General features: G+C 46.9%; 2 protein-coding genes across 2 annotated transcripts in view; one reads left to right on the top strand and one right to left on the bottom strand.

Annotated features, from left to right (window-relative positions):
- Positions 1 to 14975, top strand: part of slc66a1 (solute carrier family 66 member 1) — a 245126-nt gene that overhangs the window by 26979 nt on the left and 203172 nt on the right. The window lies entirely within an intron of this gene.
- Positions 937 to 13158, bottom strand: brpf3b (bromodomain and PHD finger containing, 3b). Its single transcript, XM_069693998.1, has 13 exons — positions 12819 to 13158; positions 10203 to 11764; positions 9767 to 9923; positions 9472 to 9603; positions 8667 to 8795; positions 7071 to 7383; positions 4789 to 5082; positions 3498 to 4100; positions 2433 to 2514; positions 2256 to 2344; positions 2055 to 2149; positions 1812 to 1966; positions 937 to 1292 (listed from the first exon to the last, which is right to left on the bottom strand). Exons 2-13 carry the CDS (start codon positions 11738 to 11740, stop codon positions 1109 to 1111), a joined length of 3771 nt encoding a protein of 1256 aa, XP_069550099.1. The 5' UTR covers positions 11741 to 11764; positions 12819 to 13158; the 3' UTR covers positions 937 to 1108.

Genomic DNA, 14975 nt, shown 5'->3' with positions numbered 1-14975 from the left:
AAATGAGGAAATACTTTTTACAGACAAAATATTTGGTGAGCAGGTAAAGTATGCAGGTAGTACAAGCTTATGAAGGTGTAGTTTATCCATCTGATAAAATGGGGCTCTTGATAATAAATAGAATCCTCTGGGTCGGGGGTCAACGGTGGCGGCTGGTCTCGAGCAAAATCCCAACATGTGAAGTCGTCCGTTAAAATGTTTTTTTTTTGAAACCTCACTCCATTTGTTTTAAATAAGATTTAACTCTCAGCTTTAACCAATATAACTATTTCTATAATTCTGTCTTCCATAAATAAATTATTCCTCTCTGTATCAAAAAGAGAATTCAAATATAAAGAACAATGGCTCGCTGTGTTGTATGCAGACACGTACGCACACGTACACACGCACCACAGTGAAATTACATCAATGATAAGCTAAGTACACTGCAGCAAGTCAGGAATTATTTTATCTCCACAAATATACACAGCTTCGCTTTGCCCCTCGTGGGTTGATTGAAATTCGCATTTTAAAACGGCAACATTAAATTAAATTGAATTTGATAATACACAAACATATGTACAAAAAGTGTGCCTTTATAATATACAAGTGTCTTTGTAAAAGATTAAAATGTAAAAAGCTATTGTATAAAAGATGGCAGTGATCCATTCATTAGTCTTCTGCAGTTCATATAAATATGTCAAATCTCGTCTTGACTATTTGATTCCTTGGCAGTAGCATTATACAAAATAGAGGGGACGTCGTCTCCGTGTGATGCGGACACGCAGCGCCGACACGTCCGGGTGGAGAAAGCTCTCGCCTCCCTGAACGGAGAATTCCCGCCGACCGACCGCAGCGACGGGGGGCCCTAAACACAACTTCATTCACATCTGGACTTCCACATCCTCAACAGCGACTCGAAGGCACGCCCCCCCCCCCTCCCCGCCCCGCCCCACCCGCCCCTCTGTGCCACACGCTAGTGGTTTGGTAAAGAACTCTGTGCTGCCGTGGCAACCCTCTTCGGACCACAGCGCGAATACAAATTCAACTGGCGGCGGGACTCGGCCCGCCTGCCGCTCCGACGCCCGAGCGACGCGTGGCGTGCTGGCTGGGAGCTCGCGGTCGCCCTCTACAGGTAGTTGGAGGCCACGAAGCCGTGGTTGTGGCTCACTCGGCTCTGGTGGATAATGGCGCGGTCGTACGCCACCTGCACGGACTTGCGAATGCTGGACTTGCGGCCCTCCATTATGCGCAGCTTGTCAGCCGTGTCGTCTGCACCCAAGGGCGTCACCTTGTCCCGGGGGAGCCACTGCCTACAACACCGAGGACAGAGATGCAGATTATTGAACAGGACTGACGACGCCTTCTTTTATTGCTGCAGATCAGATTCGTGGTTAAAATGGGAACCGAAAGATAAAACGGTGATATTTAAACTTGATAAGACACATTCGGCCACGGATGTATCGTGTGATGAAGATGAGTCTGTTGTTGTTTGTGTCGGGCAGCGGCTCGGACAGGTTACTGTGAACCTCCCTCCTCCGAGACGGTTGCTGCGATCTGAACGGTGTCCCCGCGTAACCGACGCTCACTATTTGGAGTGTATCAGTGCATTTGCCCCGTCAGGTACAGAAACCTGCAGTGAGCTACAACTACCAGGATGATGCAACTCCAAACGCCCCAAAAACAAGACGTGTGAAACGCTGGACGAGTCCAGATTCAAGTACCACACGCAAGTCCCGTGTGAGATTACTGTCTCGGAGCGTCCTCGGTGACGTACGTCGTCTGGGACGAAACGAGAGCAGCTCCGTGTGACGTCGGCGGGCGAGACTCACCACGTGCGCTTGTTGTCAAAGAAAAGCACCAGGTAGAGCCTCTCGTCGGCCTCCTCCTGCCGCTGCTCCCCCAGGCGCAGGACGTCTTTGGGCGGGACGGGGATGGGCACCCCGTTGTGCAACAGGCCCTCCTCGGGCATCTCCGGGTCGATGACCTGAAACGAAACGCGGTCCGACGGGGAATTTAGAGCTGCGCCCGTGCGTCGACGGGCTCGCGTGAGACGGTAATGATCGGGCGTTTACCAGAGCAGGATAGGAGGGGTACCCTCGACACTTGGCCCACACCAGCTCCAGAGGCTCCAGCTCCGGCTCGTCCTCGGACGTCTGGCTCCCGTTGCCTCCAAAATCAACAGCAGAAACTCAAAATGATTTCATGAACGAGAGACAAATTAAAAGGACGAAGAATGTAATTTATCTTCGAGGTGAAGTAGGGGAGTAAATTACCGGTGTAATCCGAGTCTCCGTTGACGATCTCCAGGAAGGGGACTTTGGAGAGAGCCGGTTTACCGAGGCTTCGTTTGGGTGGCGAGTTGCTGGAACAGTTAGTCGTATTGTTAGTTTGCGGTCGGCCGTTATCGCAACCGGACACGGGACGACAACAAGAGATACACTGTGTCTTACGTTTCTTTGTGGAGGACCGGGCACGGGCTGTCCTCCGAGTCGGACCCGCCGTCTTTGTGCTTGTTGAAGCCGTTTGTCAGCCCTCGAAGCAAAAGATAGAAATTACAGAACGGCTGCTGCTGAAATTATGACAGAAATCTGAGTGACGGTTGTCAATGGAAGAAGCACAAAATGTTTTGTTTTATGGACACGGTGGACTGATGTCAGCACAGACTGTTGATCAGCTGCTTTGTTTCCTCCTGAGAGAGCGCTGGAAGACGATTGCTTCTTTAAGTAGACCGTGAATGATACGTCAGCCAGCTGATCGTATTGGCTGACGTTGGACTATCACGGGTGTGTCGGTATCGACGTACGTGTTGGCCAATATGAGAACTGTCGTTTTACAAACTATGATGCAGAAAAGATGCTCGGGCCAATTTAAAATGGTTCTATTTGTGTTTTTTTTTAAAAAAATTTATAGTAATTTAGATTTGACTGTTTCAGTGCGCTGATGTCCGTGCGGACGATAAGCTGCAAAACATGCTGCTTTCATTCCACGCATTCGTTGCTCGTTTCAAAAATGTTTGCTGAAGCACGTTTTAAATGTACGAGGGAACAAATCAAACATCGTTATTGCTGAATTTTTCCACTCGCTGAATCTATCGATCCGGCTCCCGTGTAAATTAAAGCTGGACGTGTTGTAGACTGCGTGTTAAACGCAGAACGCTGAACATGAAAACGAATGAAAACCGGCGAAAGGATCGCTCTGATCCGAAAGCAGCGCGGCAGCTCCATTTAACACGACGCGGTAGAAAACTAACATCTGTAACATCTGTAACTGTAATAACATCCACTTCCCTCCGCTGTTTAGCTTTCTGACATTTTCATGACTTGTGCTTTGGCTGTTTAAACAATCTACCGGGAGCTAATAAGACATGCACAGTCAGCACACTCCACCTCATGTGGTCACATCCTGCTGGACGTCTGCAGTGTTTCGAGCAGCTGTTTCTGAACCGTCTCTGTGAAGAGGACCTCGACTTTGTTTAGAAATGTGTGTGGTGTCTGGAACAGAGTGAAACGTCTCACCACGTTGCAGCGCGTGATTTGGGTTCTTCTCCAGCTCGCTATCCGAGCACGCGTCTCGACCGGGGGTCCACCGCTCATTGAGAGTCGGGGGTCCTGGGCTTTTCTGCGGGGTCTTGCGCGGCGTGGACAGAGGGGTGGAGGAGGGGGTGCCGGCTGCCGATGCGGGTGGTGTCCGGTCGCCGCTCGGATTCTCGTCCCGCGGTCCCTTTCCGTTCAGCAAAGCATTGTCTCTCTCTCTGAACAGCTTGGCTCCGTTTTTTGCCTTCTTGAACAGCACGGAGGTCCGTCGCCCGACCCCCCCGGTGGTGGGCCGCGGGGGGGAGCTGAGCTCGGGCGCGCCGTTGGTCACCGCCGGCCCTTCGCTGTGCAAACTGGGAGGCGACGATGCCGACCGCTCTTGAGCTTTAGTGCAATTAATGTTCTCCGCGGCGCTGTTTGAGAGGTCGCCGTCCATCTTAAGGCGCTTGCAGGGCCAGCTGGGGGACCGGGACTCCCTCGTGATTGGCCGCAGGGTGGGGGGCTCCAGAGGTGCGTCCCCCAGGCGCGGGGGAGGAGCCAGCCCGGTCCGTTCCAGTGTGGGCGGCGAAGTGGATTTGAGGTCGTCTGAAAGATGAGGGGATAAATGACAATTAATTTCACTCGGCGTTTTTTTGACGTGAAGGTCCACTTAGCATGTAGTGATGTGGTGGTGTAGTAGTCACACTGGAAAATGGTGTCACTTCGGAATGATATACGTTTCAGTCTAACACTGACCACAGCCCAGAGGGAGGTGAGATATTCTGCAGATATGGAGGACCTTATCAAGACAAGTGAAGAGATAACTTCGCTCTCACAACTGTACACCAGCGACATGGTAGCATGGTAGTTGTTTTATGACTCGAATCACAGGCGTTCTGCTGCCGTCTTCTACGGTGGCTACAGACTGCTTGACGGGACAAGCCTGCGGTCAGAAGTGGGATGACATGGCATGACTGTACGTGGCCAATGGAGAGTGGTGAGTCCATGAGAGTGATGTATAGAAGAGGTGCAGACATAGAGTGCACTGGGAGAGAGGAGTTGTGAGGCAGCCATGGCTAACGAGACTCTGTGGGCCCCTACTTACTAGACTGGAGACAGTGGGGTGGTTGGGGTTGGTGCGTGGGGGGGACCCTGGCTCAATTACCTGAGGACAATGTTCCGTTAGCTCATGTTCACAACGGGTCTCATTGAAAAAAAAAAAAGAAGTGGCTTTTAAAGCTTCATGCATTGGCAATTTCATTCTGTTGGAACGTCGGCGCTTTTCGTCACCCACCTTTGTCCGAAGACGAAAGGCCGTTGTCCGCCTTGACGTCTTTGTCGTCATCTTCCTCCTCATCGTCGTCTTCGTCGTCGTCTTCTTTGAGATGTCCGTTGTGAAGGCCGTGACGGGGGTGTTGGCCCTGCCTGTAGCGGACGCTGTTGATCTCGCGGCGAAGCAGGCGGATGCGTCGAGTTCGGGCGCCGCTGCAGCGCATCGAGGAGACGAAGTCCATCTTTTCCAGCAGCTCCTTCAGCTGTTCTTCCACCGTCATGTGGAGCCGATTATCCGGATCCAGCACACTGTCGACTGAACGCAGAGATGAGTTACGCTGACAGCGAAGCGTGGATGAGTCATCGAGGCACAACAAATCAGTCCAATACGTATATATTCATTTTTAAAAAAAAACAAGACGAACACTGATTCTTATAATGAATTCAGTATTTACTGGCTGGATGGACAAAACCAAACAAAAAAAAACCCAACAACGTTGAAAGTGTTATGTAATAAGGCTCATCGCTCTGCTTCCCAGCAGAAAACCCCCTAAAGAAGGAAAAGTCAGGCTCCGCTGCAGTCTGGAATCTCAACAGAAGTGCAGTAAAAGATCTGCAACAGTACCACACGCTGCTCAGCACCGTGTTGTCCATATATACAGTGCATCTGGAAAGTATTCACGGCGCTTCGCTTTTTCCACATTTTGTTGTGTTACAGTTTTATTCCAAAATGGATTACGTTCATTTTTTCCCCTCAAAATTCTAAACACGATACCTTATAATGATGTGAAAAACTTTTGCAAATCTATTAAAAATAAAGAACAAAAATATAACACGTACATAAGTATTCACAGCCTTTGCTCAATACTTTGGTGAAGCACCTTTGGCAGAAATTACAGCCTCAAGTCTTTTTGAGTATGATGCTACAAGCTTGGCACCTATTCTTGGGCAGTTTCTCCCGTTCTTCTTTGCAGGACCTCTCAAGCTCCATCAGGTTGGAAGGGGAGCGTCGGTGCACAGCCATTTTCAGATCTCTCCAGAGATGTTCAATCGGGTTCAAGTCTGGACTCTGCCTGGGCCTCTCAAAGACATTCACAGAGTTGTCCCGAGGACACTCCTTTGTTATCTTGGCTGTGTGCTTCGGGTCGTTGTCCTGTTGGAAGATGAACCTTCGCCCCAGTCTGAGGTCCAGAGCGCTCTGGAGAAGGTTTTCATCAAGGATGTCTCTGTACATTGCTGCATTCATCTTTCCCTCCATCCTGACTAGTTTCCCAGTTCCTGCTGCTGAAAAACATCCCCACAGCATGATGCTGCCACCACCATGCTTCACCGTAGAGATGGTATTGGCCAGGTGATGAGCGGTGCCTGGTTTCCTCCAAACATGACGCTTGGCATTCAGGCCAAAGAGTTCAATCTTTGTCTCATCAGACCAGAGAATTTAGTTTCTCATGGTCTGAGAGTCCTTCAGGTGCCTTTTGGTAAACTCCAGGTGGGCTGTCATGAGCCTTTTACTGAGGAGTGTCTTCCGTCTGGCCACTCTACCTTACAGGCTTGCTTGGTGGAGTGCTGCAGAGATGGTTGTCCTTCTGGAAGGTTCTCCTCTCTTCACAGAGCAACGCTGGATCTCTGTCAGAGTGACCATCTGGTTCTTGGTCACCTCCCTGACTAAGGCCCTTCTCCCCCGATCGCTTAGTTTGGCCGGGCGGCCGACTCTAGGAAGAGTCCTGGTGGTTCAAACTTCTTCCATTTACAGATGATGGAGGCCACTGTGCTCATTGGGACCTTCAATGCTGCAGAAATGTTTCTGTACCCTTCCCCAGATCTGTGTCTCGATACAATCCTGTCTCAGAGGTCTGCAGACAATTCTTTGGACTTCATGTCTTGGTTTGTGCTCTGACATGCACTGTCAACTGTGGGACCTTATATAGACGGTGTGTGTCTTTCCAAATCATGTCCAATCAACTGAATTTACCAGGTGGACTCCAATCAAGTTGTAGAAACATCTCAAGGATGATCAGTGGAAACAGGATGCACCTGAGCTCAGTTTTGAGTGTCATGGCAAAGGCTGTGAATACTTATGTACGTGATTTTTTCCTTTTTTATTTTTAATAGATCTGCAAAAGTTTCAAAAAAACTTTTTTCACGTAATCGTGATGGGGTATCGTATGTAGAATTTTGGGAAAAAAATAAATTTAATCCATTTTGGAATAAAGCTGTAACGTAACAAAATGTGGGAAAAGTGAAGCGCTGTGAATACTTTCCAGATGCACTGTATGTGTTGACAGCACCTCCACCGTGACTTACCATCCTCCCAGGTGCAGCTGTAGAAGTCTCTTTTCTGGGGGGATTCTGGAAAGTGCATGCCGGTGTCCAGGTCCAGCCCAGTGTTGGTGGCTTGTCGCTGAGCGTGGCGCAGTATGGCTCCTCCGAGATCTCGAATACGCAGTGCTGCCCGGTGGAAGACTGTGTCCTTGGCGTTGTACAGGAGGCAGTTGGACACCATCAGATTAAAGTCGGCCTCCAGGTCAGCCACTGAGCGGTAAGCATGGCTTTCCAGCTTGGAGCACATAGATGAAAAGTCCATTGGCTGGCTGATAAACTCAAGGTAGTCTGGGACCTGAGGACAAAACAGAAACCCAAGACTTAATCACAAAAATGCACATAGTTTGAGCAGTAAAATACAAATTTGATGAAGTGCAAAAAAACGTCTGTGAAACGTAGCAAGAAGCACCACTGGAGTAACCTGATATCTGAGTGGTGCGGTTGCATGCAGTTCTACACACATGGCCGATAACCCCCAGAGCAGCGAGCTGCCAGTTCGATTCCCAGCTGGGCCGACTTTAACTACCCCTGTGCAGCTCTGCTCTCCTGCCCCACATTTCCTGTCTATCTCTACTGTCTCTATTAATTAAAGGCAAAAAATAAAATAGCACCACTTCTCATTCATAAATTGTACTTTACACTAACCTAGCTAATGTTCTGCCAGAGGCTCATTAACATCTCATTATGTTAAAGTCTGGCAAGACATTTTTCCAGCTGTTTGTGTTGCAGAGAACATTTGGTTCAAGTCCAACTAAACCCATCTCATTAACCCTGTGCAGTTCTGTTTTCTTCCTATAGAGGTGGTATTTTAGGTGCCCTGGTTCTACAGGTGTTAAACCCCATGACTTTTTTTTCTCATTGACAACAATACAAAACTCACAGTTGGAGCAATGTGTTTTTTTTTTGTTTTTTTTAACAAGTGCAACTGAAATGTTCTCAACTTGCTACAACTGATTTTGGCTCGGACAAACATCTTCTCCATGGTAACACCAGCCAAGGCTAACGGGTGGTGTAATATTCAGTGACGATATCTCCGAAACAAACGTGAAACAATTAAAACTGGAGCAGTGAACATAAAGCTCGAGGATCCTTACAATACCTGGAGAGCCCCATGTTTCTATGTGACAGTCCTCCTTAATTATAAAATGCGTCTTGGTGATTGTTACTTCTCTTTAATGTTTGACGTCAACTCTGCACAATGTGACATCCCAACTCGTCTGGAAGCCCCATTAGAACACGATATGTGTTGAAGCTTGCGTTGCATATACACTGAGTGGGCTCCCAATGATACAGAAGACAGCTTACATCCAGTCGTTAAACTTGTAAAATGAAAGGTTTTTCAGATTTCTCAGTGAGAGAGGAGGCACGGATGGAATTTTCAGAACTTCTAGACAGGTAATAAAAAAATTACGACACAAATTCCTCTAATTATTTATCAATGACTCAAGATATATTTGAAGGTACGACAGAGTGAGGAAACACACTTCCAGAACCAGCAGGCCACCCCACCTCCGAACACTACGTAACCTGTGCGTCTGGAGTCAGTGTTATAACAGTGACAAGCACAACATGTCTGACCTCCTTGATGTTCACTGGCTGTGAAAAGATCTGGGCGGAGTCCTTCTCCTGCAGTTGGTCCAGGGTGGAGCGCAGCAGCACCAGCATCGGGGTCAACTGCATCTCCAGAGCGGCCTGGTGAACTTTGACCTGTAGTTCAAGTCAGATGATATGAATGTGATGTCAACCTACGTAGAAGCTGCAAGCTACAAGGAATTCGGTCTGTTTACAGACTAATGTGAGGAGTAGCAACATGACCTGATAAGTGTGAATATGTATCTAACGCTAAACACCCAAGAAAGTGGTTGTCTGTATGAAACATGATAAATATTTCTCCAAAAGATATCCACCAACAACCAGAATATCATTTCAAGTCCTGATCTGGATAGAGTTAAAGATTCACACACCCCTGGCTGCTCATTATCTCATACAGATAATTGTTAACATTTAGGGCCTTTATTTTTAAAAAGGTATTTGCTTGTTTTCCTCCTGGGACGGCCAGTCCATATCCATATCCATAACCATTCAAAGCAGCCACCTGTTTGTTTTGCCACTCTGTGACAGAGAGGGAATAGCATTACCTTGAAAAGAGATGCCAGCATACTCTCTATAGAATAGGCTAAAAAAAAAAAAAAGGAGATCATCCAAACACAGAACTTCAGATTACACTGGAGAATATTTTAAGCATCCACATTTTCCAGGTACTTTACGTCTCCAAACTTTTGGTTGTGAAATACGGTATTCTGTATATTGTACATTTTTTAAAAGGTAAACGGTGAATTGACAGCGTCGCAGCCTGTGAGCATGATTCACCCGTGAATGTTACCTGCTCTCGTTTGAGTTTCTCCCTCTTGCGGATGAGCTCCACCAGCAGTCTGGCTTTTTCAAGATCGTGCCGAAGCTTCTGCCAATACCTCAGTGCTTCTCTTGCAGCAGAAATCTTTTCGTCCACTTCAGGCTGCAGAATACAGCGCATTTTAGAGCTTGTATAAACACGGTCAGAAATCAATTTAAAGCCAAGCAATAGTTTTTAAATTAGGTTGTTAAAAAAAAATGTAATCATCAGAGCACAGAAATAGCCACATAATGCCAATAGCTGTAGTTCTGTGTCCTGCCCTGACCTGTTCAGTATTCCTTTGGGACTGGATGTTAGAGTGCAACCGCCGGACCAGCGGCACACCGTTTCTTGACTGACGCTTGAGTAACCAATAGTTGTGCAGCCTCTGCATGAACTGGTTTTTCCTCTGGAGGAGGATTCCTTTGCAGATGATATTCAGCCTGTACAACAGAGGAAGATGCAGGTTTGTGTTACTGTGAATATGACCGACATCGATTCAGGCATCTCCACAAGAGAGCTGTTGTAATTGTACACTCTTGTTTACTTGGGACGGGTTAGTAAATCCCCAAATCTATATTGTGTTTTGACCATTTGCGTCTTCACTAGGTGTCTTGACGATCTAATTAAAACCCTCTCTGTGAAATGTTTCCCGAAAAGAAAGGATATACATGTTTTGTTGAACAACAGAGACATTTGATCAAAAATAAAGGTAGTCTAACCTGCTTGTCGGTATCTGGGGGACTATGACTTGTGGTGAAGTAGTCTGTTGTGCTGTTGACTCTGTATTCTTCTTCCCTTTCTTTTTATCTGTCTTGGCATCATCGTCACACTTTCTGCCCTTTTTCGGCGTTGTCGGACCCTCCGTGTAGGCACTCCGTCCTCTACTAGCCCTCCCTCTGCTGCCCACCACTCGTCCTTCACTCTCCTCATCTGACACTGTCTCTTGTCCAGGCGGAGAATGGGCTTCACAGAAGGCCGTCTTTTTAACTGAAAATGTGGTCCCGTTGATGTTTGTTTCTCGCACCGGATCGATCTTCATAAACAGGCCGGCACGCTGAGCACATGTGACATGAAACGCAGTGTAACAGTTGGCCTTGTGGCACTGAATAGATGCACCGTGGCCTTTCTGCTTGCATAGGTAGCAGGTCAGTTTCCAGCGAGCTGTGGGAATGTTATTGACTCCTTCCACTGGTTCCAGAAATACTGTGTTGGCAAAGCAGACTTCAGGGATCCATATAGCGCAGACCACATGTGCCCAGCGGCCGTCACTCGTTTGCTTGAAGGCGCCACCGCGGTTTGGACATAGAACACAGTCAACAGGTTTCTGAGGGGACTGGAGGCAGCAGCGGCACAGCCACTGGCCCTCCGGGATGTAGGGCACTCCGTAACACTCCTGGTGCACAGCCAGGTTGCAGGAGTCACAGAAGAGGATGACGTTGCTGTTGAGGCACTCGTCATCCAGGCACACGCAGCAGAAGGCATCGTCGTCTATAGTGCTTTGAGAGGGTGCCCGGCTGCGGGCTTCCCGGTATGCCTCCTCCTCCAACCGGTCCACCAGCAGCTCAAAGGTGTCTTGTGAGATAGCGGAGTAACCCTCTGATGTCCGGCCGTTATTGACCATCTCCAGCCAGGCGGTGTCCTCTTCGTCCATGTCATATTCCGCCTCAGCTTCTTGCTCCTCAACGGAGCGTTCAATATAACGGTAATATGCCGCAGGCAGTGGGGGTGCCTCGGCGGGTTTGAACGTTTCCAGCACACGAAACTTAGGTTCAGGGAGGGCCATGTGAAGATAGTGCGATGTGTTCAGCTTTTCAGGTGATTGCGGATGAGAATTGGAACAGTTGTTCTTAGAAGGTGGTGGCGACTTGAGAGAGGAACTTCTGCAGTCTTTCCTGCGGCCTCGGGGTGTGATGGTTTTGCGGGGTGTTTGGGCACTGCTGGTGGGAGGTGACGACTGCTCACTGTTCTCTTTGTTGCTGTTACACTCACTAATGTCCTGAGCCATCATCTCATCTTCAGTGATGACTTCCAAAGGCTCAAGAATAGAGATGCGGTGAAGCCGACCCTCCAGTTCCACCTCCACCACCTTCTGGGCCTGAGCATAGGTCAGGGTTTCTCTGCTTGGAGATGCCTTGAGGCTGTAAGGGGATGGTGATCGCTGGCGGGCACCCCCACGCCCGCCAACTGTCCCATTGGATTTTTTGACATCTACTGCACTTCCCGTGGCCACCTGGCCTTTTCGACGTGGCTTCCTCATAGGCCACCAATCACACGTTGCCTCCTGTTGGTTAAAAAGGAAATAAAATGAGAAAACTGTGGTGTCAGACCATTAAACAATAGTCAATACATAAAACATATTTTGTATAAGCACTTGAATATACTAAGTACCTACAAAATCTGTAATCTCCCTTGATAATGAGTCATTCATACAGGAAAGTTTCAATGCCTTTGTTATATTATATTTATTATTTATACAGCAATCGCTTACTCCTATCTATCTATATCCATGCTTTGCTGCTTCAAAAGATTATTTTCCCTTATAATAATTATATTTACATACATTACACTACTGCAAAAATATCACAAAACTAAGGCCAAGGAGGTTTAACTCGGACTAATTAGGTCATTCAGATACACCCCTGCCACACGTTGACTATTACTGCTGTGTTATTAGTGCTCAGTATCACCTGTAGTGATTCCTTCACACACCGGGAAACTCTTAGTCACCCAAAATAGATAAATAGGTAAACCACCGTATTGACAGTTGGCCAGATGTCAAGCAGACGGTTGTTCTTTTCGGACTAAACACAGGCGACCGGTAAAGAAAAATGATCTGTAGATTATTCTCAACTTTATCTCATAAACTGTTGGTAGCCACAACACGACGGTGGTTATCCAATCAGCGCGCAGGAAAGTTTGACTGACGCCCGCCGCAGCCAATCAGCTTCAAGAATGCCACAGTCTCAACAGATCGGCGTCCTTATTTCGGGAATAAAATGTCAGCCATATTTACAGTTTTTTAAAACAGTTAAAAGCTCTTCTACGGTTTACGTGTTTATCAGAAGCGCCGCGAGGCTGAAGCAGCGGGTTATATTTGTCAAGCCGCGATAAGTACGCGGCTTATTGACGGCGCTCTTCCCCCTAAAAGTACCGAGAGAAGTAAACACATCAGCTAGCCGGGCTGCTAACTTTAAAAGATGGGGCTGTTTTTTTTTTTTTTTTTTATATCTGTTCAACGTTGAACGCATAAACACGATATTAAACTAAAAAACCTGGATCAAATTAAAACAAAAAGTTCACACCCGCTCACTACGGAATTTAAAACACAGCCGTACCTATTATGGCAGCTGACAGGCTCGGTCGACAGCCGGCGGGGTGAAGCCGCTGCTCCGGTAATGGTCGCCCAGACAGCTTCCTCCAGCCGGCCACAGCTCGCTGCTACAGCCGGTGTGTTCCGCTCTTTTCTTTTCTTTTTATAAATATATATAACGCGTCCGTTTCTTTCACAACACTGCGCCTGAGGAGGGAAGCAGCCGGGGTCCTGAAGGCTTCCTGAAGCCGAGGCTGATGTGTTTGCAGTAACAACCCGAGAAACGGAGCTCGTAATCGACACAGTTTGAGTGAGAAGGAGAAATATTAGCCTCCTTCGGCTAGTTGGAGTCCAGAGTGCTACATCTCGACTAGCCAACGGAAAACACGCTACTTCCGGTTTGAGATTTCAAAATAATATCCCTCTCTCGGAGGTAGGGAGGTACTTTATTAATCCCCGAGGGGAAATGTTTTCGCTACAGCAACATACAGGAAGCAATAAGGTAATAATGGAATAATAAAAAGCAATAAAATAGCAGTAAAAAAATATATATATATATAAAATGCACAGTATATACAGTATATACAGTACAGTATATATCTATATATATATTATATACAAACAACCAAGAAACGCAGACAACAGTGTTATTGTTGTGTGATGGATTTTGCCAGAGGTGAGTTATTGTACAGTCTTATTGCAGTCAGCAGGAATGACCTCCTGTATCAGGAATGACCTCCTGTATCAGGAATGATCTCCTGTATCTGGAACGATCTCCTGTATCTGGAACGATCTCCTGTATCTGGAGCGATCTCCTGTACCAGGAACGATCTCCTGTATCAGGAACGATCTCCTGTATCTGGAACGATCTCCTGTATCAGGAACGATCTCCTGTATCTGGAACGATCTCCTGTATCTGGAACGATCTCCTGTATCTGGAACGATCTCCTGTATCTGGAACGATCTCCTGTATCTGGAACGATCTCCTGTATCAGGAGCGATCTCCTGTATCTGGAACGATCTCCTGTATCAGGAGTGATCTCCTGTATCTGGAGTGATCTCCTGCATCAGGAACGATCTCCTGTATCAGGAGCGATCTCCTGTATCTGGAACGATCTCCTGTATCAGGAATGATCTCCTGTATCAGGAGTGATCTCCTGTATCTGGAACGATCTCCTGTATCTGGAATGATCTCCTGTATCAGGAGTGATCTCCTGTATCTGTCCTTGTGACAGTGGAGCTGGAGGAGTCTTTTGGAGAAAGTCCTCCTCTGTCCCTGCAGCAGGTGGTGGAGAGGGTGGTCAGGATTATCCAATATGGATAATAGTTTGTTCAGCGTCCTCCTCTCCACCACCTTTTCCAGACTGTCCAGTTTGTAGCCGATGATGGAGCCGGCCCTCTTAACCAGTTTGTTAAGTCTGTTGGTGTCGCCGGCTCCAATGAGTCGTACGTTTCAACGTGTCACCACCAAAACAACTCAAAATAATTCCATTCAACGTGACCCCGAAAATAATGATCATATTTTTTTTAACCTCCAACATTACCTTTTCATGGTATTTATCTTTCTGTATGTGGCAAATTGTTGTAGTTATCAATACATACTAATATGTAGCAAAGTATTTTAGAGGTCGGCCCATGTATTTCAGTTGTAACTGATTTTAATCCACGTATATTTATTCTTGCTTTAACTATATGCAGGCTATATTTTTCTTATGTTTCTTATTAATTTCTAAAATAATCACAGGAAAATATAAATACTCATTTGTCTAATCGTGGTGTTATACTCAGTGTTCAAAGTTGTCTCATTTGTTCTGAAATGATGTTTTTACACTTAAATTTTGCTGTTGTAAATATATTAATTAAAAAAGTATAAGATTTACATTGTTTTATTTTGATGAGAGTGCCTCACTTCCGCTTTCATATCAGCCTGTGGGCTGCCTTGATAACAGCAGTTTGATACAAGTTTAGCCTGACCAGAGCCTGCCCCCTTCACGTCACCACGCCATGATTTTCGCGCTCAAGCTACTTTCAGGGCCAATTACGGATCAGTCTGCATTGATCTCAGTACAGTTTTATGTCTTCTAAATGTGCAGTTTTTAAAAAAATAATAAAAAAAAAATTTCAGATTAGGCCTTGCAACGCTTTGAACTATATGTTCACAGGAGAGGAAACCTGACACGTA

The sequence above is a fragment of the Brachyistius frenatus genome, unplaced genomic scaffold, assembly GCF_029030835.1.
Source record: "Brachyistius frenatus isolate BFR_SWC_R1_liver_20210118 unplaced genomic scaffold, ASM2903083v1 Contig_16, whole genome shotgun sequence".
In the NCBI taxonomy this organism is placed as follows: domain Eukaryota; kingdom Metazoa; phylum Chordata; class Actinopteri; family Embiotocidae; genus Brachyistius; species Brachyistius frenatus.
Note: the sequence above shows the minus strand (reverse complement) of the source record. Positions and strands in the feature narration are given on the sequence as shown.

Excerpts from the sequence above, each read along its gene's own strand:
- brpf3b (XM_069693998.1), bottom strand. The coding sequence starts at position 11,740 with ATGAGGAAGCCACGTCGAAAAGGCCAGGTGGCCACGGGAAGTGCAGTA. Across the intron at positions 2,515-3,497 it reads AAATCACGCGCTGCAACGTG|GGCTGACAAACGGCTTCAAC; the intron begins GTGAGACGTTTC and ends TTTTGCTTCGAG. Across the intron at positions 1,293-1,811 it reads TTTGACAACAAGCGCACGTG|GCAGTGGCTCCCCCGGGACA; the intron begins GTGAGTCTCGCC and ends TCGGTGTTGTAG.